Source organism: Manis pentadactyla, chromosome 2 (genome assembly GCF_030020395.1).
Source record: "Manis pentadactyla isolate mManPen7 chromosome 2, mManPen7.hap1, whole genome shotgun sequence".
Classification (NCBI taxonomy): Eukaryota; Metazoa; Chordata; class Mammalia; order Pholidota; family Manidae; genus Manis; species Manis pentadactyla.
The window spans coordinates 107,386,126-107,407,711 of record NC_080020.1 but is presented as its reverse complement, the minus strand read 5'-3'; the positions used below and the strand labels follow the sequence as shown (position 1 = coordinate 107,407,711).

The 21,586-nt window shown below is 39.7% G+C and overlaps 1 protein-coding gene across 1 annotated transcript; it reads right to left on the bottom strand.

Annotated features, from left to right (window-relative positions):
* Positions 1 to 29: 29 nt before the first annotated feature.
* Positions 30 to 9,800, bottom strand: SELENOP (selenoprotein P). Its single transcript, XM_036910896.2, has 5 exons — positions 9,604 to 9,800; positions 6,332 to 6,547; positions 5,430 to 5,642; positions 4,046 to 4,163; positions 30 to 1,463 (listed from the first exon to the last, which is right to left on the bottom strand). The coding sequence occupies exons 2-5, from the start codon at positions 6,532 to 6,534 to the stop codon at positions 843 to 845; spliced, it is 1,155 nt and encodes a 384-aa protein (XP_036766791.2). The 5' UTR covers positions 6,535 to 6,547; positions 9,604 to 9,800; the 3' UTR covers positions 30 to 842.
* Between the last annotated feature and the right edge of the window lie 11,786 nt (positions 9,801 to 21,586).

The following is a 21,586-nucleotide window of genomic DNA, read 5'->3' as shown; positions in this document are numbered from 1 at the left end:
AATAACAATGGGAAAAAGAAACAGCTTCAAACATTTTTAATTGAGTTTATTTAAAGAAATCCACACTTGGCCAACTGTGTACTGCATTCTTGCTTAACAGTATTTACCATAAAAGAATTCAGGTTTCTAGGACTTAGTTTACCTATTGAACCATCATTGACTATGGAAATACTTACTAAGCAATCAAGAGATAGTCAGCATTCTTTTATCTTTTCCCTTACTGCTTTCAAGACAGGCAATCTCAAATTTTAAAGATTCAATACAATGCTAGATAAAGAAAACAAGATATAAAGGTTCCATTGATATGTGATAGCAAAAATCAAGATATGGATCTTAGAGTAAAAATGGATATTTAAAATGTAGTCATGGCAAAATATTCATGTGTAAGTATTTCTGGATCTTAAAAAGTAGAATTGTTTCAAAGTTTAATCAGTTAAACATGTAAGATTAAAAAGACAAAAATAATATTGTTTTGAGAAATAAAGAAAAAAATGGAAAACATGTTTTTGTTGTTCTTCCTCCTTTCTAAATTGCTAACTATCCAACAGAAACCCCTAGGTCATAGTTTCTGTTTCTGTTCTCACTAATGCAAGTAGAAAGCTGGAAAAAGAAAAAGAAAAACATATTAACCAAATGCTTCAATCACCTTTCAGTTGCCCTGTAATAAAAATATGGTTTGGGTGAAAATTTCTTTGACTCAAATTTTAAAATTTGGAAGTTAGTATAATAGATTTCTTTGCACAAATCCAATTTCTGTTTTTGGATCACTATTAAATAGGTAGCTTGTAAAAATGGTAGAAATTGTCTAGACTGACTTGGGGAATTTATCCTATTTTAAATATTTAGTTTGAAGGTCACTTTCACATTTCTGCCTTATTTTTTCAGCTTCAATTGGTGCTGGCTTCTGTGGGCTTTAGCTGCTGACTTGCCTGTCAGGCAGCTGCAGGCAAACGTCACTGTCAAGATTCAATGACGTTCTCCTGTGCCCATTGTCCCTGTCAGCTACATAAAGAGGGGAGGTTTTCTTTACACTGTCAGGTGATTGCAGACCCTGTTTTTTCAAATACCAGGTGTCGACAGTGTCAGCATCAGCTGCTAGGGGCCAACTCTGAATTTTGGGGCAACTTGCAGAGTAATTGGTTTATACATCCCTTTCGTCAGAGCTTCTTTCGTGGAACAGGAAGTTGTAAACTTTCACTTCCTGCTGGCATATCTCAGTTCTCTGGGTGACCCTGTCTTTGGTGGCCCTTGTGCTTATGGTGGTGATGAAGGCCTGGAGGCGGGGGGTGCACAGGAGCATCTGGTGCCTCTGGTTGCTGATTCTCTGAAAGCTGACCACTTTCAAGATGCTGATGCCCATGCGCATGACCATGCCAGTGATGATGAGGTGGCTGCAGGGCCTCGGTGGTCTGTTCCACAGTAGCCGAAGATACATTCTTACAGAAGTCTTCATCCTCTGGTGTCTGGAACAAATTTGTGAATCACTTATCAACAAGTTTATAGGATTAGCAGGAATGCATGAAAAATGATCTGAAGAGCTAACATATATGAAGCTTGATAATTAGGACTGAACTGGCTTTGTTTTTCTAGCATCGTATTAATGAGAAAAGTTGATGTCAGTCTCAACAGTTAGACTTATGATTATTGAAATTTGGTTCCTAGCCATACCCATTATGAAGTATTTCTTGTGCAAAGTTTGCATTTAACCAAAAAATCCTTAAGCATCTTACAAATGAATTAACATTAATGTTTTGAAAATAGATAAAATAAGGTTTAATACAATTGAAGTTCAATAGTTCACCTAAATGTCTATCTATACGGGTTAAGTCAATAGCAGAATTCAAACTTTCCTTTTCATAAAATGAGCATTTCTAAAAGTTTTAAGAATTCTGAAGAAGAAAATGAAATATACGTAAGGCTTAAAAAGAAAGCCAAACCACTGTATTGATATCTGCAGAAGCAAAATTGAATAAACTGATTAAAAGAGCTTAGATTGATTACAGTAAAGTCAAACAAATAATTCTAAAATCAGTTGACCTCCATGGAACCTTCTGCACCTGCGTCAACAGTGCATCCAATCTAATGTTATATTCCAAAACAAACTAATATCTCTCTGATAATTCAAAAATGCCAATAAACTTTGCTCAAAAATCAATAATTATTATCTCAGCTATGCCAGGAAATGTTTTGAACTTCACCAAACTTTGTTAATGTGTCCACCATAGTGCTGTCAGCTGAAAGTAACAAATGACTGCCCATTTACCATTGAACATAATATTCTATTCTGCATGAATCTAGTCCTTTAATTTGCTGAAAGTCTTTATCTTTTTCTGTGCCCACAAATCATAGGTTCAAAGCTGATAGATATAAAACAACACAATATTAAACCCCAGTTTAAAGCTATTTGTAATTTAAATTTCAAAATTATCTTGAGAGCCCAAAGGCTTGCAAAACTAAGTGCTTTGGTAATTTGAATGGTTATAAATTCCAATGGATTTTAGCATAGTAAAATGTACTAGCTAGTGGCACAATTTTTTCTCATTTCTGAATTGCTTTTGAGAGCTTAATAGAATTTGATTTAAAAATTAAAGTTGATAAATGTTTAACATTTACTGTGTAATGTTCTAAATGTTCAAAGATTAAACAAATACAAGTAACCATAGCAATAGTCAAGTTGATTTCAAAACTAATTACTGTATTTTTTATTTTATAGTGTTTTTTTTCACATTTTAATATCTTTAAAACTCAGAATGCATCCTACTATTGATGGGGCTATAGCCATGTATCTTACTTTAACAGCATTTTTTAAATAGGACATAAAATAATGTGTCTTATAATTGATGGCATCTAGGATACAATGAAATAGAAAAACTCCACTTTGATTTGGCATATCCAATAGGTATGGTATATTATTTCTATACTTACAGATGCTTCATAACTTTTAAGCATGTTATAGGAATTGTTTCTGCCTTTGTTTCAAAATAATTGGGTATATTTATAACTACTAGGCATTTGCAGACATGCAAAATACTGAAATAATCCCAAAATATGAGGAATTAATGTAGCATTTATTAAACAGTATAAGTTATATATACTTTGCTTGCATTGTCTTAGTGTTTACATCTTTAAAAGCAGTAAATAAGCCTTATAGGGTTATTATGGAGATTAAAATGTGAAAAATGACATAACTAGAACAATTAACCTGTTGAGCTCACCAACTAAATTAAGCAATTCATTAAAATCTGAGAGGGTGTTCTTTAGAGCTAGAGAAAGTCTGAAGGAAGTACAGTTTACAAATAAAACAATTGTTTTTAAACCTGAATTCAAATTTTGCCAATTTTCCCTCTCAAGGAAACACTGTTTAGAATTATTTTCCTTCTCAATATGGCGGGATGGGGAGGAGACAATACATTAAAATCAATTCCTTGATTGTCCTCTTTATAAACAATATTTTAAAATAGTCCTTCTCATAATAAGGAATATTCTCATGATTGTTAAGAAATATCACTAAAGAATAGAAAACTTATTCCATTATGAAATAAATGCAATTCCAGAGGCAGAATGGGCAGACAGTGTAAGGGCTTCACAGAAAGGCTGACAGTCTGGCTTCCTTGATATCACATACAATATTTTACATAGTTATGTGGACCCCAGTTCCATTTCAGGTAAGGCCATGGATAAAGTGTTGCTCTCACTATGCTCTTAGGTGAACACATTCAAGATATTACAATAATGTTATTTTATACTGGTGAATTCTTTGAGCTCTTATACACATGCAACACCATTTGGTGGTAATTAAAATATGTGATCTATGTTAATATTTATTTTCTAAATTCCTTCTAAATAAAAGCAGCAATATGGAGCTTGAAAAGATATTTTAAAGTATATGTTATATAACAGGAAGTGTCTGTAATTATAAAAATTACTTTTGTAGTTTAGTACACCAGCAGAAACAATGATTAGCTAATTGGTCATAACACTAACATTATTATAGCTCTAAAAAGATTTCCTCTTTTCTCCCAGTAAAAATAATTTAGAAAAATACCGTGAGAGAGCAGTTTCCACATTTCTTTTCGCAGTAAGCAATCTTAATGGTTTCTTCCACATATGGGAAGACTAGGAAGGAGTAAGGCAAACTAAGTTGATATACAAGACGGCCGCATCTAAAAATAAAAGGCAAATACAATGTTACTACAATATTTTCTGTGTCATGATCCTGCTCAAGCATGGTCTGGGATAGGTATTACAGGTTTAATGGTTTTATAACTTACAACCCTTTCATACCTTCAGTGTATTTCCTTGAATGGGGTCTCAGGTGAGCTTGCTGGCTCTGTATACCAGCTCAGGTCATGGCAAGACTTCAGTGAGTCTAATACTAGCTTTTTGAAATTTTTTAGATATGTCACTATAAATAATATCAAACTGTGTCACATAATCATGTGACTTGATCAAATAAAATTTTGTAACTGACTTATAAATTCTACCAACACCCAAATCACTGACCCTAAATTGGGCTCTGTAAATCACACAAACTTTTCATAAGTACTAAAGCAGCACAAAGTCTACACAACAAGAAATCACAGCATAACAAAAAGATCCTTGAGTTTGGCCAGTACCCATTCATTAAAAAATATATCTGATGCAAAAAAACATTTCAGCACAGGAATAATTCAGGAATTACAACACTTGGTATCCTTGGAAATGGTGGAATTGAAATGTTCTTCTTGCCACATTTTACCAAAGGTTTTCAATTTTATGTGAGTATCAGATATCAATATAACACTTTGCACCTGACTGTATTAGAAGTTTGAAGTCCTGAGAGAATGATGTGTAATATTAAAAATATGTAGAGTAAGACCAAGTAGGGCTTAAGCCAAGGCAGAGTCTGGCTCACCATCCCTGAAGAACCAAAAGAAAACAGAACATCAACTGGAGATGCTGGTAATAGCAAATAGTACTGTATGCATGAAGGTCCCTGCAGTATACAAATGCCTTATTTATTCACAGAATCAGAAGCAGATTGATGCAGATCATACCTAAATGATTAACACACTTTACCATTCAGAAATTCAGGTGTGTACCTTAACATATTAATTACATTAGAGATAACCAAGTGGTCTGAAAGTTAGAATTGTATGTGATAAACAAATTGATCCTTCTTTTCATTTTATCAGAATGCCAATTTGTAGTGGGGGGAAGTATAGTCAATTTTCCTTACTTCCCTTCTGGAATGGTAAATTCTTTTTTATGAAAGTCACTTCAAAATATTAAAACCAAATATTTTAATGGGCTCACTTTGAAACTGAATATTTGGTAATAAAACAAAAACAGATGTCTTGTTTTAAACCATTTACTATTAAATACAAAGAAGGTATCTTTTACTTTGATGTGTGCATGTGTGTGTGTATATGAGTCATAGGTGGACACACCTGTCATATATGAGGAAGTCATCTTTCTGTCCATTTAAAAGAGTCCAGACATCTGTTTGGCTTTCTTCTTGTTGGTAAACAGAAATATTCTCTGAAACCTTATCTTTAAGATGTATGTATTTTAATCGAGAAGAGATTCCTTGATGATTAACAACAACATAGGAGATGTTAGTATATCCTTCTTTCTCCAATTTTACTCGCAGCTCTTCCAATCTAAAATATTTGGGGAAAATACAAGAAAAGGAATAATCTCTAATTTTATTAGTAACTTCTCTTCCTGTATGTTTTTTTACATGAAACTCTTATATTTTTCTTACTCATACTTCTTTTTATTACTGTAAAAAACTAAACTTTCATTTTTTAAATTATTCACTGAGCACGTGTGCTCAGTAAAACCTTAAGTACTTAGACAAACATCAGCACATTTATTCCTCAAATTTATCCTATGAAGTGTATATTTTTTAATCCATCTTGCACATACACATAAATTTTGTACATACACATAAATTTGTTAAGTGACCCAAGACCTTTGGTGGCAAATCGAGGTTTCATTCTACTCTGGCAAAACACTCATCTTTGTTTCTTATATTGAATGACTGATCTGTTTGCAGGAGTACCCTTTAGAATGCTTTTGTTACACAACCCATATATATTTAGTAAGACATTATAAAATACGGATCCACAGAATGTAGAAAAAAATTCCAAAATCTCAAGAAAACCACTGTAAACATTTTGCTGTATTTCCTCCTAGTCCTTCTTTTAACATGTTCTATGCTAACATAGATAGTTTTTCCAAAAATGGGGTTTAATAAATACATCTTTTCCATTCTTATTTTAGGTATATGTGTATGTCTGATGACTTTTCCCTTAAGAGATCCTAGACCTCAGAAGGACAGTCTTACCTGGAAGCCTGCAGAATGCACAGGTATCAGCTGGCCTGAAGAAGAGCGACCACAGTCACTGACCCAACCGAGTTCAGCATCGGATTTCGGCCCCTCACGGTCCAGGCCGGGGGCCACTTACAGAGGGAGCTCTGCCCCTGGCTCCCCGTTCCTCCCCCCGGGAGGAGACAGAGGGCCAGGGCAAGCCCCAGGCCTCTCCACATCGCTGGGGTTGTCCTGAGAAAAAGAAAACCTTTCTGTCATCTTCCCAGGTGACTTCACAGACATATTTAGGACTTTCTATAAATCCAGCAAATGTAATTCCCCTTCTTAAAAATATCTAGCCTGTGGATTCTGTCTCCATGTTGTTGGCTCATTACCTTGGGCCTCCCTGCACCAAATCTTCCTATAAAGGGGGGAAAGTTGAGTCAGAGTCAGGGAAGTTGTCAAAGCCTCTTACCTACCCGGCTTAGCAAGATCCTCTAATAAGCATGCTACGAAGATCTGCCAGACCAGGCAGCCACGTACTTCTCTAGGAGGAGATCATGTTTAGAAAAATTTTGAGAATGTAGCCTCTATTGCCAACTAGCATTATGCAAATACGATTTTACTGTTATCTGATGCCCACCCGCAAAGTTCTGCCTGCTTCTTCCCATCCTCTACCAATCTAAGAAAGGAAAGGGGATTCTGCACAGAAATGAGCAGAACCAGCATCTAACACAAACCCAGGAAGGAAGGAGGTGACCATGAGGACAGTGCACCCATGTGAGGGCAGCTCAGGTGGGCCGCCGCTCTTCAGGCGCAAACCTTCTCTGTTTCAAACCTTTGGGTAGGGCTCCCTCTTGTTCCTCTTACTTTTTGAAGTCTAGTTTTATGTTAATATAAAAGAACCTGAATCTCTTCAGGTATAAAACTGCCTGCTGAAAATTACTGCCACATCCAAGATAAGTATGGACTAAGGAAAGAAACCTGACCAAGGAGAGATGTCACAAATCACTGCCCCCTGTACCATTTATGACTCACTGAAATCTATGCTCAATCAGTCTGTGTATTGGCTACCATGTCTGTCAGGAAGTTCCTGTGACTAGATGGCACATTCTTGAGTAGACAGATGCCTCCTCTCAGTAGAAAGGTTAAACACCTGGCCAGAAATATTCCCCAAACTAGGGCTAACTCCCTCTTCAGAGAGGTGTGAATAAAACAGGTGAACTGTAGAAAGGTGGTGGAAAAGAACGCACTCTGCAGAGATGAGCAGAGAAAGACAAGTCCTCACAGGTAATCAGACCCATTTTGATGAAAAAGTCTGTGGAGAGAAATAAGGACAAAATTCCAGAACTGGGAAGTTGGTACATTTTCAGGCACTGACCTGACCTGAGATAAAAAAAAAATTAAAATACTTTTTTTTTGGGGGGAGAGGGGGTAGTAAGGGGAGCAGCTAATGACAAGTTACCTAGAGTGAGCCCAGATTAACAGGGAAGTGGAAAGGCTATAATCAGATGGACTCGGGCTCTGATGCCCTGGTAGATAGTGAATTTTTTAAACCTGAGTATCTTTCACATTACATATTTAACACAAAATTCCTACCCATATAAGATATCTTAATAAAAGTCTATATAAAAGAAGAGAAAAAATGGAGAAAGGTTGGGAGAGGATAAATTAATTTATTAACACCATCCCAATCCTAATATTTTTAAATTGTAATATTTGAAAAAGGAGAGGATGTATCTAAATCCAGGGAATTTCTCGAGGACAGTATTTATGCTGATTACCCAATTATCCTTATAATAGCTATCATTTATTGGGCATTTATAATGCAGGTGGTGCTAAGTACTTTTTTATTTCGTGTCAGTTAATCCCTACAACTATGTGACTCTCATCCCTTTTGCAGTTGAGGAAATTGGCTAAGAGACAGTTTGGGCATCTTGCCCACATCCACACACGTAATGAGTCACAAGAGAGTCTGGATCCAAGCCAGTTCAGCCAAAAGGCAAATCATGACCCCTTAGCTCCTACAGTATATTGACAGTTTTTAGATAGGTCACCTTTAATAACTATAGTAGCCAGGGTTTTGTTTGTTTATGCCCTAGGATGGCAAAGAGAACATCAAAGTAATTCAAGCTGTTTTTTTTCTTGCTAGAATGGCTAGATGTTTCCATACTTCCTGGAATATAAATTCAGCAGTTACAAAGCCTTCAGCATAAATTTAACACTTGGTATCCTCACTTTGTCACATAGGATACGCTTCCAAATGAGTAAATAGTGAATATAAACAAAAAGGCTATTTCATTCATTTCCCTCATTGAGATTTTTGATGAAAAAATAATGAAGGCCATTGGCAGAGGTTAGTGGATTACAGAGTTCACACTTTCAGATTTTCTTCTTTTGTTATAAGCAATCAGCGGTCCAACTTTGTTTTCTTAAGATCATTTTTTACATAATAAACTTTGATTATAGTTACAGCTGTTAGACAGCTACATAAAAATAATGAAACCAAGTAATGAAATTGGACTTGCTGAAAGCTGATCCAATAACAATTAGAAAGTAGTTGCAAATATCACTAATCTCAACACTTATTTATCACAAAATCTAAATATTTTTGGCCACCTATAGACCCACACTTATTTAAAAGTCCCCATTAAAAGGCAGGTTATGCAGAAAAGTTTTCCATTCTCTTCCCCTAAACCTCTGACGGGTATCTGAGGATCCTTCTTTACCACTTACCACTTAGACTGCAAAACTTCACATTAATCACAGGCCACCTGTTTTTGATGTGAGTTTTAACTCTTTAGTGTGACCATTTTTGCAGTTTGCTGAACCCGCCCTCCTTTTTTTCCCCCTGAAACTGCTCACATATTCCTAGACATTTCTACAGCACTGCAGAGTAGCCATATTTCAGTCTGCTCTTCAAATCCATGGGCTGTTTATCCTTAGAGTTCTTTGCGTTTCAGTGGGAAATACTTAAGCTTAAACTTACAATAGTGCCTATATAACATCACAACTTTCAGAGAGTGCTAGATTCTCCACCCTCCCCTGTTCCCACCTTCCTCCTCCGTTGTGCAAAGGGCTAGGCAGAAACCAGCAAGGACGGCCAACATGCCCCCGGCCAAACTTCACGCACCACACCCACCCCTAGACTTTTGTTCTCTCTCTTTTGTATTATTTTTATTTTCTTTACCCATCCCTTCTTTAAAAAATCTATTCTAAGGACAGAAACATTTCATCAGTCTCAAAATCAAATTATCTACCAAACTCTCAAAAAATTTAGTATTAAAAAAACACAAGTTCCTACTTACACAACCCCTTCCAGCTAGCCTGTTTCCTTCTCTCTGCTCAGCTCTGCAGCTTCACAAAGCCACAGCTCGCAACTCTGATATTTATAGTCCTGTTGTTTACCTCACCCCTCAGCTAGAGTCCAAAGTTCAGTGTCCACTCTGGCTGTGACCTCCCAAGCAGAGCAAACCCCTGAACTGATTTTTATCATCAGCCTGACAGAAAGTCGCAAGGCCTGCCTGTGCATACAGTGGGGGAAAGTGTTTTGCCCTTACTGATTTGTTCCCTAACTCTTTTAGTCACCCCAGTATCTAGGATTTAATGGTACAGTCGGGGGCGGGAGGAAGGGCTAAGTGTAAAAAGAGCCTCCAGGCACGCTCTTTTCCAAACTAAAATAGGCAAAAATATTTGCTGAACCAGCAAGTTAAGCTGCTGCTTTGGAAAATAATTTCTTTTCCCTTTTGCACTGCAGTGGCCAGGGTGCTAGCCTAATCCGAACTGGGCGAACTTTCTCAGAAAAGTCATCCGTTGTTTCAGATCTTTCCGGTCTTCTGCTGTTACAGACCTGCTTAGACAGTTTTGCTGTATTTAAAACTGGAATCCATGTGGGCTCTCGACCTCTGTTCTTCTTCACTTAAGGAAAGGAATTTTTAAAATATGTCTCCTATCTGAGGGAAAACAGGCCCCACTTTTATTATCACAGAAATCCTGCTGCCTGGAAGAGCTATCTGTATCCCACAGAATTTTTTAGATCAAATTAAAATCTTTACGATAAGTACCAGACAGACAAAACTAGTGGTAGTAGTTGGACAACTGAATTCTCAAGCAAATTTCAAAATGTACAAATAAAATAAAAAATTCCTAGTCTTTCAGAAAAAGGTACATTTCCCCCACTAACTGCTACCTGTGAGCACACGGTGATGAGTAAGGCAGAGAGCGAGGTGAGAGGATGTCATCCCTGGGTCGTGATGGTTTGCAGGCAAGCCCTGCTTTTACTACCGTGCATGTTGTCCAAACAAACCCCTATTGATTTCTGTGTTCTGGGTACTGTTGTACCAGGCGCAGGAAGTACAGAGAGACTCAGATGGTATCCTTCTTGGAAAGAAATTTATTATCAGATTAGAAGCTTGGCATTTGGAAGCCAAATTCACTTGACTCATACTACGCAGGAGGTATTTGGGGTCCCATTTTGGGTCCCAGATCCCTTTGAAAACCCAGTTAAATGCTTAATTTCTCCCCAGGGTAAAAAAGACACATACTTTCTTTTTGAAAGAATCATGTGAAAATGTTTGTGTAAAGCAGATAATCTTCCCTGTAGTTCATTTTCTTGACAAGTTTAAATAGTCACCTGGGGTCTGTCTGCAGCCGGAAATCCAGTATTTCACCAACACCCCATTCTTTCCAGGTGGCTCAGCAGCTGCCTCCTGCCCCCGAAGGATTCCAAGTGTGCAGCTACTTCCAAAGCAGAGTACCCGGGGGGGGGGGGGGGGGGTGTCCAGGCTGGTGTATATTGTAAGAATGAGAATAAGTTAGCATAAGAGTAGCCATCTTAAGGGCCTAGAAGCAGTTTTCTGAAGTTGTGACTTAAAAGAAAAAAAAAACTGGAACTGGGTAAGGCCTTGGAAAACAAGTTAATCATGAACACCGGGATGGGGGCAGCTGTGGCCTTCAGTCAGCTAACCTTGGTCAGTTAATCCTACATACCAAGCTTATCGTGCAGAACCTCCCTAACAATTGAGGAGTGGTCTTACCTTGCTCTCGCTTAACCCCAGGATGTATGTCTTGCAAAGATAATGTGCAGCTGTGGAAAATTACTAAGAGTTAAGTGTTTTAAAAATGCTATATAAACCCTTGGTTTTGAGTGCTCGAGGTCCTTGTTGAAACCCGCTGTGTCGGGCAGACACTTGGACCCCAGCTAGCTGGAATAACAATAAACCTCTTGCTTGTTGCATCGATCTGCCGTGGCCTTGTCTCCTCACTGGGGGGGAAGCGCAGACCGGAATAAGGCCGTTGGGTCTTACATTTGGGGGCTCGTCCGGGATCGCGTGCCCCCCCCGGAGGAACGACAAGCCAAGGATCGGAGGCTTGCCCTGGCCAGGTATTACTGTGTTTGTGTCTGTGTGTCTCTTGTCAAACCTGTAAGAACGTTCTGTGTTTAATCAGAAAGTGCCTTGCCGGCTGGTGAGTGTACCCAGTGTTTTTGTTCGCGAACAAGCCTGAAACCTGTATAAAGCCTGTGGGAACGCCAATCTGTGTCTGGGTCGGCATAGACTTAGGCGGACGCGCTGGCAGGTCGCCGACCAGGGGTCTTGGGAGACGTCCCTTGCCCCCGTCTGGAGGACGAGGTCCTCATCTGTGAGGAAAGTTGGCTGCTACTGCAGTCTGACAGGCCCTCAAACCTGTGGGAGCTCCAATCTGTTTCTGGGTCAGCATTGACTTAGGTGGACGCGCTGGCAGGTCACTGACCAGGGGTCTTGGGAGACGTCCCTTGCCCCCGTCTGGAGGACGAGGTCCTCATCTGTGAGGAAAGTCGGCTGCCGCTGCAGTCCGACAGGCCCTCAACTTTCAGGTTTGTCTCCGCGGCCGCGGCAGATTCTTCTCTGTAGGCGCCTGGTTGTTGTTTGTCGTGTTTGTCTTAGTCTTTTTGACAGAAGAAATGGGACAGACGCAGACGACCCCCTTGTCTCTCATGACAGACCATTTTTCTCAGACGTTAGGGAGAGAGCTCACAATTTGAGCACGGACATCAGGAAGAGAAAATTTCGTGTTTTCTTCACCTCAAGTGGCCATCCTTTAATGTTGGCTGGCTGCCGGAGGGAACCTTATCATTATGTCTCAGTCTGTAAGTTTGTGTGTCTAAGTGTGTAAATGAAAATATCTTTCTACCTCCGGATGGTATTAATGAAATTGATTTAAAGACAAGCGCTTGTGAAAATTGGGCATTCTAAAACTTCCAGAAAATCTGATGGAAAATGTTAAGCATTAATGCTAATTTAGGTTTGCCTGAGGCGGGCATGTCATTGTGGTTATCAGCTGCCAAAGTTTACTTAAAGTCATTTAAGTTGATGTTACCAGTTAAACATTTCAAGAAAATGCTTGAAGGAAAGCTTGACTTTGTCTAATGTTTAGTAAAAGTTTTCTAAGTAATCTGGCATAGTTGCTAAAAATAAGTAAACAAGTGTAGCAAATAAACACCTTAATAATAATACTGTATTAATGTATAACAGTGTGTATGTATGCAAACAGCTTGAGAGTTTTTGTGGTAACCAAAATTTTTAAAGTTTGCTAAGTTATATAGACATATTTTGTGCCTAATGAGAAATTGTGTTGTAAAGCACATTTCCAAAAATGATAATATATGTTCATAGATGAAGAATGCTAGTGTAACAGTTGACGGTGGCCTGTTTTTCAGTGTTCACTGAAAGTTAAAGTATCAAATGATTTTAAGTTCTAATGAAAACTACTTAAATAAGGAAAACATTTCTCTATGCTAAAAGATGTATGTTTTAATAAGAGAAGGTATAAAGAATGGAAACTCGTCTGCATGCTAAAGAATGTGTTTTTTGATAAAAGAAAGTGGCTTTGTTCTAAAGTGCAGCTGTTTGTTAAAGAGGGACGGAGAACAGAGACAGAGAGCAGTGTGGTGCAGCAGCGTGGTGCCTTTTGTTGTAGCGGATCCGCTCAGCCTGTTGCTTTGGAGGAAAGTCAAGATGTTTAGAGATAAGGCGGGACAAACCCCGGCAAGCCCAGGCATAATTCTCACCCGTTTATGTGCTTGAGACCATGGGGCAAATGAAGAATAAATTACTATATTCTTACAGATATAGTCATGCTATGTGAAATTAAAGCAAGTGAGTCTTGATATCAAGTGCACAGCAAAATTAGAATTTTGTTTCCAGTTAAAGAAAACTGCTTCTAGGCCCTTAAGATGGCTACTCTTATGCTAACTTATTCTCATTCTTACATATATGTCTAAAACCCAAGATGGCAAAACGAAAGACAGGGAGCTTGTGGTGTTTGAAAGGAAATCCATTCTTATCAACCTCTGCTGTGCTAGGCAACCGGGACCTCTCAGCATCTTTAACAAAGCGGAATTTTCCAACAGACCTTTACTGGGTATTAAGTCAAATTACATTAAATCAAATAAATAAGACAAAATCCAGCAAACAGTTTTAGGTCCTCCTGGTAGTTGCAATGCTGAATTCCCTTGTTCTCAGAGATCTCAAAATTTAAGAATGTAGACATACAAGTAAGCAGAAAAATTCTCTACAGTGTGACAGTGTCTAGGATGACTGGGTGCGCAAGATTCTGTTGGAACCTTGGAAATGCAAAAAGGAGCGTTGTAACCTAGCCCTGTAGGTTGGTACACTCTCAAGCAAGTGCAACAGGCAATTTATCATTGATTTTACACTCAGCAAACCTGACCAAAGCACTGCCTTAGAAAGTTGTTCTGTCCCAATTTGTGTGAATGATTAAAATCTCCTGACAGGTTTCTCCAGCCGCTGCCACACTATTGAACAGTAAGACGACTGACTAGGAAAGAGGTGAAGGGGATACAAACTGTGAACTGTAAAATAGGTTAGTCATAGGAATGGAAGTACAACATAGAGGATATAACCAATGTATTGTGATCTTGGTATGGTGACATCTTGGTAAGGGGAACTACACTTGCCAGGGAAAGCATCTAGTAATACATATAACTATCAAGTCACTATGTTGTGCATCTGAAACCAATATAATACTGTATAACAACTTTATTCCAATAAAAAAGTGAGGAAAAAAATTTTTATAAAAATTACTGACTGTATCCTGTCAAGTTGAACTTTATCTTCTTGATCTTATCTCTAACAACTTTCAAACCTGGAGCCAAAAATCTAGCTCTCATCATTCTGTTTCATCTGCATCCTTATTATTTGTCTCCAAATGTTTATGCATATAGTATATCTATGTTTTTAATAAGCATTCTCACCTTTTTATGGGTAGTAGGTGATTTCCATGGCAAATGGGACCCTATGACTCTGTGGTTTACAATATACTTAAAAGAAAGAAGGGCTATGAACTGTGATTTTATAAATCAATTTATTGGCTATTACAGGCAACAATATGGGCTCATCCATTACATTTGTAAAATACTGATATCTCAAAATATCATAAAGTGAAAGACTATTATTAGTACATAAGAGGTCTATGTGAAATATTAAACTTAGCTTCATTGTTAGGAGGTGTTTTACATGCAAAGGGAAACGAAGACTTTCCCAATATTTGAGGGAATATGCCTTTGACCTAAATTATTCTTCCTTCCCCTTGCACATACAAAAAGGTGCCCTAGACCTCATGCTGTGCATTATACCAAATATAATTTCGGTTTGAGGAGCCATGTTGAAAAATAAGCTACTGAGGATGCAAGGGATGCCCGGGGAAAAAGCAAGATGTTTTCAGGATAGATAAGATAAACAAGAACAATGGCCAGAGGAAGGCAGGGGAATAGCAGCTTCGATTAGATAAGGACTAATTTGATCCTTTGAGATTTATGTAAAACTGAAATATACTTTGAAAGGAACTATTCTTCAAACTCACAAGTTTACAGATTTGAGACCCATTTGATAGATCAAATGTAAATGCAGCTAAGAAGTGTGTACAGTGCCAGATTTCATGTGGAACTAGCACATCCAGAGAGTAACAAACATCAGAAGAATTTTTGCTTCAAATAGGATGTTATTTTTTTTTAATTTTGTCAATACCAGAGGGAATGCCTGGAGCTCCTCAAGGGTAACACCCAGTGTTGGCATCAACATGCAAGAAGCATAAGAGATATCAAATGGCCCATAGAGGCCATTAATCCCCTGAATTAGTGAACTACCTGTATTTGCAGAGTATGCCATTTGTGTTTTGACCGACAGCAAAACCAGGTGCGTATGTGTTTAACACATATGCTAGTTGGTAGAATTTTGACAGGGTTTTTTTTACAAAAGCATGATTGTTTTTTTAAACAATGAGGTTAATACTAATTGTTTTCAAAACATTGAGTGTTTGAGAAAATAGAGATTAAAATATGTCACTTTTTAAAGTATTTTAATTAACACTGAGTTTTTGACATTATGATGCCATTTGAAGAATCATGTATGCTAAAAAATCAAGGTTCTGTTAACTTATTTTTAATTTATCTTTTAAAATGTTAGCACAAGAGTTTTCCATTAGTTTAAGCCTCGATGAAACATTTTTGTGTGTGTTGGAATGGCATCCACATGACACTGGCTGTATCTGGGCTCTAACACACACAAGCTTTTGTACTTACAGAGGGGTAAAGGGGGGTGAGTCAAGCACAGCTCCTTAGGTGAGAGAGAGCGTGGGAAAGCGGTATCCTGACTCAGGCCATCTGCACTGAACTATTGGGAGGGTGGGTCTCCAGTCCTCTGGGAGAAAATGCAAGCTGATGTCTCGGACTTACCCTGCAGCCCAACTAAATGTGTGGGTTTGATCAAGGACTCTTTCTGTGGGTCTACTGACTTTTAGAAAGCCATTTCCTTAAAAAAGAATATTTCTGGCAAATCTGGCAATTACTTTTCATTATAATAACATTTATCAATCCAATGCCAGTGTTCAAACTGGTATTTGGAGTGGATTTTATGAACTCTCTTCTCAAGTGTCCCTTCTAGTTTTCCCAAAATCTAAAATAGCATTTCTGGTTCCTATTCTTGTATTTTCTAATAAATGGCCCTTGTCTATTATATTTTTCCTGTGCAAGTGAACTGCCTAGCCCAGGAGGTGAGGGCTCCCAAAGTTAGGGCTGAATGGATTATCTTCTAGAACCACAAACTCCAGAGAAGGGAGCAATCACCTTGGGCCAATTCATTCCCCTCCATGACAAATAAGGGAGGAGAGGCCCAGGTTAGATAAAATGACTTCTCTACATGGGGAAGGAAGGAGAAGAAGGCAGGAGGATGAAGCTGGGAGAAGTGCTGTGTCGGCTACTTGAACAGTACTGGCAACTCATCAGTAATTACCATTAGGCCAGTGATCTATTCATTTTGCCTTTTGAAATGAGACACAGGCTATGTAAATAAGACATCTGTTTCAGCTCTAAGAGCTTCCATGTTTGTGTAACTTAAAAATATAAATATTCAAACACAGCCACCAATAGTAGAGTATGTACTTTCCCTGATTAAAGAGTTAGTGGGGAAAATGGCAAAATATTTGTTCTTTTTGAAAAAGGCTACATGATAATTATTAAGACAAGTTTTGACCTCTTAGTGCATAGCTTAATCCTGAATACATGTTTGTGCAGGATTACCTACTCATTAAGGCACATATGCTAACCTTTACAAGAAACATAAAGAAGTGTGTGTGTGATGTATGCATGTGCATGTGTGTGCATGTGAGCACTTGCACGTGGATGGAAACTCCAGTTACTGGTGCATGAGTCCGGAGTGAGAATAAACAGATGAGCACCTGAAGAAAGACTGGGAAGATATACCCAGAATTCACAGTGGTTCTCCTTCAGTAGAAGGCTGATTTTTAGTTCTTTGTGCTCACATGTTTTTTTTTTAAATGTCTACACTAATAATGGCTATCATTTATTACATGGCAGCCATGACCCTAAGTCTTTATAGGTAATAGCTCATTTACTCCTCACAACAGCCTATTGCTCTTGCTTTATAGGTGAAAAACCTGAAGCAAACAGATGTTTGCTTCAGATTTGGCTCTAGAAAGCAGAGGAGCCGGGATTCAAAATCTGGGGAGCTTGCCCCAGATTTGGCTCTTAGAAAGCAGAGGAGCCAGGATTCAAACTCAAGTTCCGAAGTTCGAGAGTTCAACTGCTACAATAAATATGAATATATTTTTCTTCATAAATGTGTATGCATATATATAATATGTGTATGTGTGTGTTTTGTTTTAAGGCTAGACACATGCATGCTGAGGCTTGGTATGTTTAAGTAAATGCATAGCACCTAAAATTGAAATCCATTCTCATGGTTGCTGGAGAAATGTCTTTATAACTATTTTCCAAAAGACGTTAACTGCTAGTCTTTTTCAATTGGAGAAAGAGAGGCAGAAGGCTCTGCAAAGCTGCTCCTCCTATGGGGCTGACAGCCACCCCAGGACAGCATGCTCTCAGAATCACTCCTTGGAGCCTTAGATTCAGACTGACTTCAGATGTGCATGCTGTACAATCATAAAAATGTAGATTTGAAGTCCTCAAATTCTATGCAGGAAACAATTCTGAGACCTCTCTCCTTAACTATCTTCTAGGTTCTGCTTAAACACTACCAATCTGGAAAGCTCACCCCTCAGGGAGGCGGTACGTTCTCTTGCCGAGCCTCCCACACCATTAGTAAATCTCCTTACACGAACCTGAGCCATCGCTGTGCAAGCTCTGCGCCCAGGAGCTATCCAGGAAAGCCTACCGTCTGAACCTGCTGTGGTTAGCCACTTTACATGTCTCTCTCCTTACAAATTCTACCTTCTTCTTTCGTGTTCCCATTCCAGTTACCCTGTGTAGTAACAAAAGGTAAGCTAACCTCTGAAAGTAGTAAGTTCCAGTGGAAGCATCTCTCTCTTGCCTGGGTGCTCTAACAGTCTGGGTTCATCACATCCTCTTAAATGTTAAGTGTCTAACTATAGATACTAAAACCTAGTGCTATGTGTCAGTAATGTTTCAAAGATGTTGACATGTACAAATATTGCTATAAAAACCATCAGGTATGTCATATTCCAGGTTTCTGGTTCTTCAGCTCTCTGACCCCAAACCATCGGACCCAGACCCTGGCCTCCCGCTCCTGTAGCTGAGACTCGTAGGACGTGCCTGGACCCGACCTTGGCTGCTGCTCCTTAGTGTGTCCCAGCTTCAGCCCTGGATCTGCCACTGGCCGAGGGTCCTGTCTGTGCTCACAGCTGACACCTCCTGGTTCCGACCTTGGTCATATTCGTTGACTGAGCTTTTGCTTTCTGGACAAGGTTTTCACTTCTTGCCAGCACCTGCTTGTTTATTATTATTATCATTATCATTATTTCAGTCTCAAGACTTGCAAGGCTCATAACCCTGAAGGCTTACCCAGGCCAGTGGATTGAGCCCAAAGCACCTTTCCTGCCTTACTCCCACCCCTGCGCAGTGCACCGCCGGCACCTGCATGGACACCATCTCCCTGCCCAGAGGGCCTTGCCATTTATGCTCCAGCTTGAATCCGAGCACGGGGTGAGAAGTTCAGGCCCTGGAATCAGATAGCCTGTGTTTGCGTCCAGCTTTTCTATGTATTACCTGTATGACCTTGCGCAACTTACCCCTCCGTGCTTAGGTTTCCTCATGTGTAAAATGAGAATAAGGGCAGTGCTCTCTGCGGAGGCGCTGCCAACTGCCTATCCAACATCCAGTAGCTTCCTTCTCCTTCAGCTCCAAAGTTTTTAAGCAGCTCTATGCTCAAACTAAGAAAAAAAATTTTTAAACCTCCCTTTCTCAGCTGTCCTGCAGTTTGAGCCAATGGGGTGGTCTGCTGGGGACCCCCTAGGGAGGTTTTCCTTTCCATTTATTAGCATTTCTTTGTTTTCTTTGTCTTTCTACCAGGAGGCCCATGCAATGCTGCAGTGGCCCTGCCACCTTACAGCTGGGGATGGAAACCACGTCCACAGCCTGGAGGAGCAGCCCGCTGGAAGGAGGAGGGAACTCCGTGACTTCTCAAGTGCCTGCATCTGCCCCCACTGCCAGCCGTCCCTGGATCTTTTATGATGTGAGGAAAAATAAGTCTCAGCTTGATTATGCTGCTGTGGTCAGGTTTCTGTACCACTTTATTGTGGGAATTGAATAAGAAAATATGTGTGAGCACCTAGCACTATGCTTGACTTAGTAATTGCTCACTAAGTGTTAGCTGCTCTCGTTACTTCAAACCCCAACTTAAGTCCCAAGGGCCCCAAAGCCCACCATCCCACTGTGCAATCACCCTCCTCAAAGTGCCCTTCAAACACTGTTTTGCACTTTGCATTAGAAACATGGAAGCCTTAAGTCTCTTCTACTGCTGTGTAATTTCTGTACTGTTATTAAACTTATATTTCCTAACTGCAGTTAAATAACAAGCTGCAGGCGCACTGTATGATGCTTTCTGCTTGGCCCAGTTTTCTGTGTGCAGGGGCCACTCAATAAATACAACACTGGTTTGCTCAGGAATTTTTTAACTGCCGAAGTATTTGAAAAGTTGTTTTCTCACATTTCCTGTTGTACTTTGTGGCCAGATTCTTTAAAACTAAGGAATTCGCTTGATGAGTTACACAGCTGAGAGGTTTTTGTGAAATTATCCACATAATAAGCTTTTTTTTTCTTTTTCTTTAGCTTTTGGCTACTGTAGAACTGATACTCTTTATCAATGGCAAGTTTTGAAAGACTACTAATTGAACATAGATTTTAACAGTAACATTAGCTATAAATACACACTTTCTTCAGACTATAAACAGACGTAAACCTGGAAGAGAAAATGTACACGGTGGGCTCTTCGGGTCCTGCCCTCCTCTTCACTTGCACGGATTAGCCTGCAGGTGACAGGTCCCTGCCTGTTTCCTCAACCCTGCCCTCTGCGTCTCTTCTATCTGGCTGTTCTTGAGTTATATCCTTTTATAATCAACAGGTAACCTGGAAAGTAAAATGCTTCTCCGAGTTCTGCAAGCCCTGCTTGCAATTTAATCGAACCCAAAGAGGGGGGTCACTGGGATATCCCATCTATAGCTGGTTGGTGAGAGGCACAGTGACAACCTGGACTTGGGATCTCTGTCTGAAGCCAGGGTGGGGCAAGGAGCAATCTTGTAGGACTGAGCCCTTAACCTGTGGGATCTGACACCATCTCCCTGTAGATAGCGTCAGAATTGAGTGAAACTGCAGGACACCCAGCTGGTGTCAGAGAATTGCTTGGTGGTGTGAGGGATTGGGTGTCAGAATTATACCTTATTATCCAGAAGTGGTATAAAAATTAAAAGCATGGCAAAAATCCCAGGAAGGGAAGACACACATTTGTAGTGTTTTGGCCATGTCCTTAGGATGTGCTTCTTATTAACTCAACACATACTCATTGAGTATCTAAGTGCCGACATTATTCTAAGCACTGGGTATATATCAGCAAGCAAAAACAAAAAAGTAGAGGAAACCCATCTCTCCCCTCGCAGAGCTAATAGCCTAGTGGTAGAACAAATATCAACAAGTGCTAAGTGACAAACTAGAAAAGGACAGCAGCAGGTTCGTAGAGTTGGTGAAAGCTTCCCTGATGAGGGAACAATGGAACCACAACCCCAAAGAGCTGCGGGAGTTCATCAGATGCCATCAGGGCAGGTCAGAAGAGCCTGTGCGAAGGACTTCGGCGGGAGGGGACACGGCAGAGAGAAGGGCGGGACAAAAGCCTGGGGAGCCGAGCAGAGGCTAAGTGCCCACACAGGAGACGTGTGCAGGGGCCAGACCGTGCTGACCTTTGGGAAGTGTGTGTGAGACGATCAGATTTATATTCCCAGGATCACTGCACAGTGAGGAATGGATTGGAGGACAACCAGAGTGGCAGCGTGTAGCCGATAATCCAAAAAAGCTTCTCCAAAAGCCAATCTCTGCCTTGTCAACTATCGCCCGGTTTCTCACAGGTGCCCACAGACTCCAAAGGGAAGCTGGAGGGGCCATTTATACACTTGGCCAGAATAGTTTGGGGTTGGGGGAAGGGCCAAACTCCATTTCAAGTGTTGTTCTAAGATTCTTGTCAAACGCACATTCAGCTACCCTCTTAGCTTTTAAGGGAAACTCAAAATGCACACCTTGCCATCTGGGTGACCGCAATTGCTATTATGTATAGTTTGTTGTCCTGAGAAAAGGGAGCCAGTTTTTTTTTTCCATAAAGTAATTCAGCTTAGGGTCACTATGAAAAGTAAAGAAGTGGCTAATACAAGGAAGAGTTGAGAGTCTTAGAAAGGTTCTGCTGTGTCGGGGAAGGGTGTGTGCAGCAGGGCCACCGCCTGGAGGAGACGCTGTGACTGGCTTCCTGGCAGAGT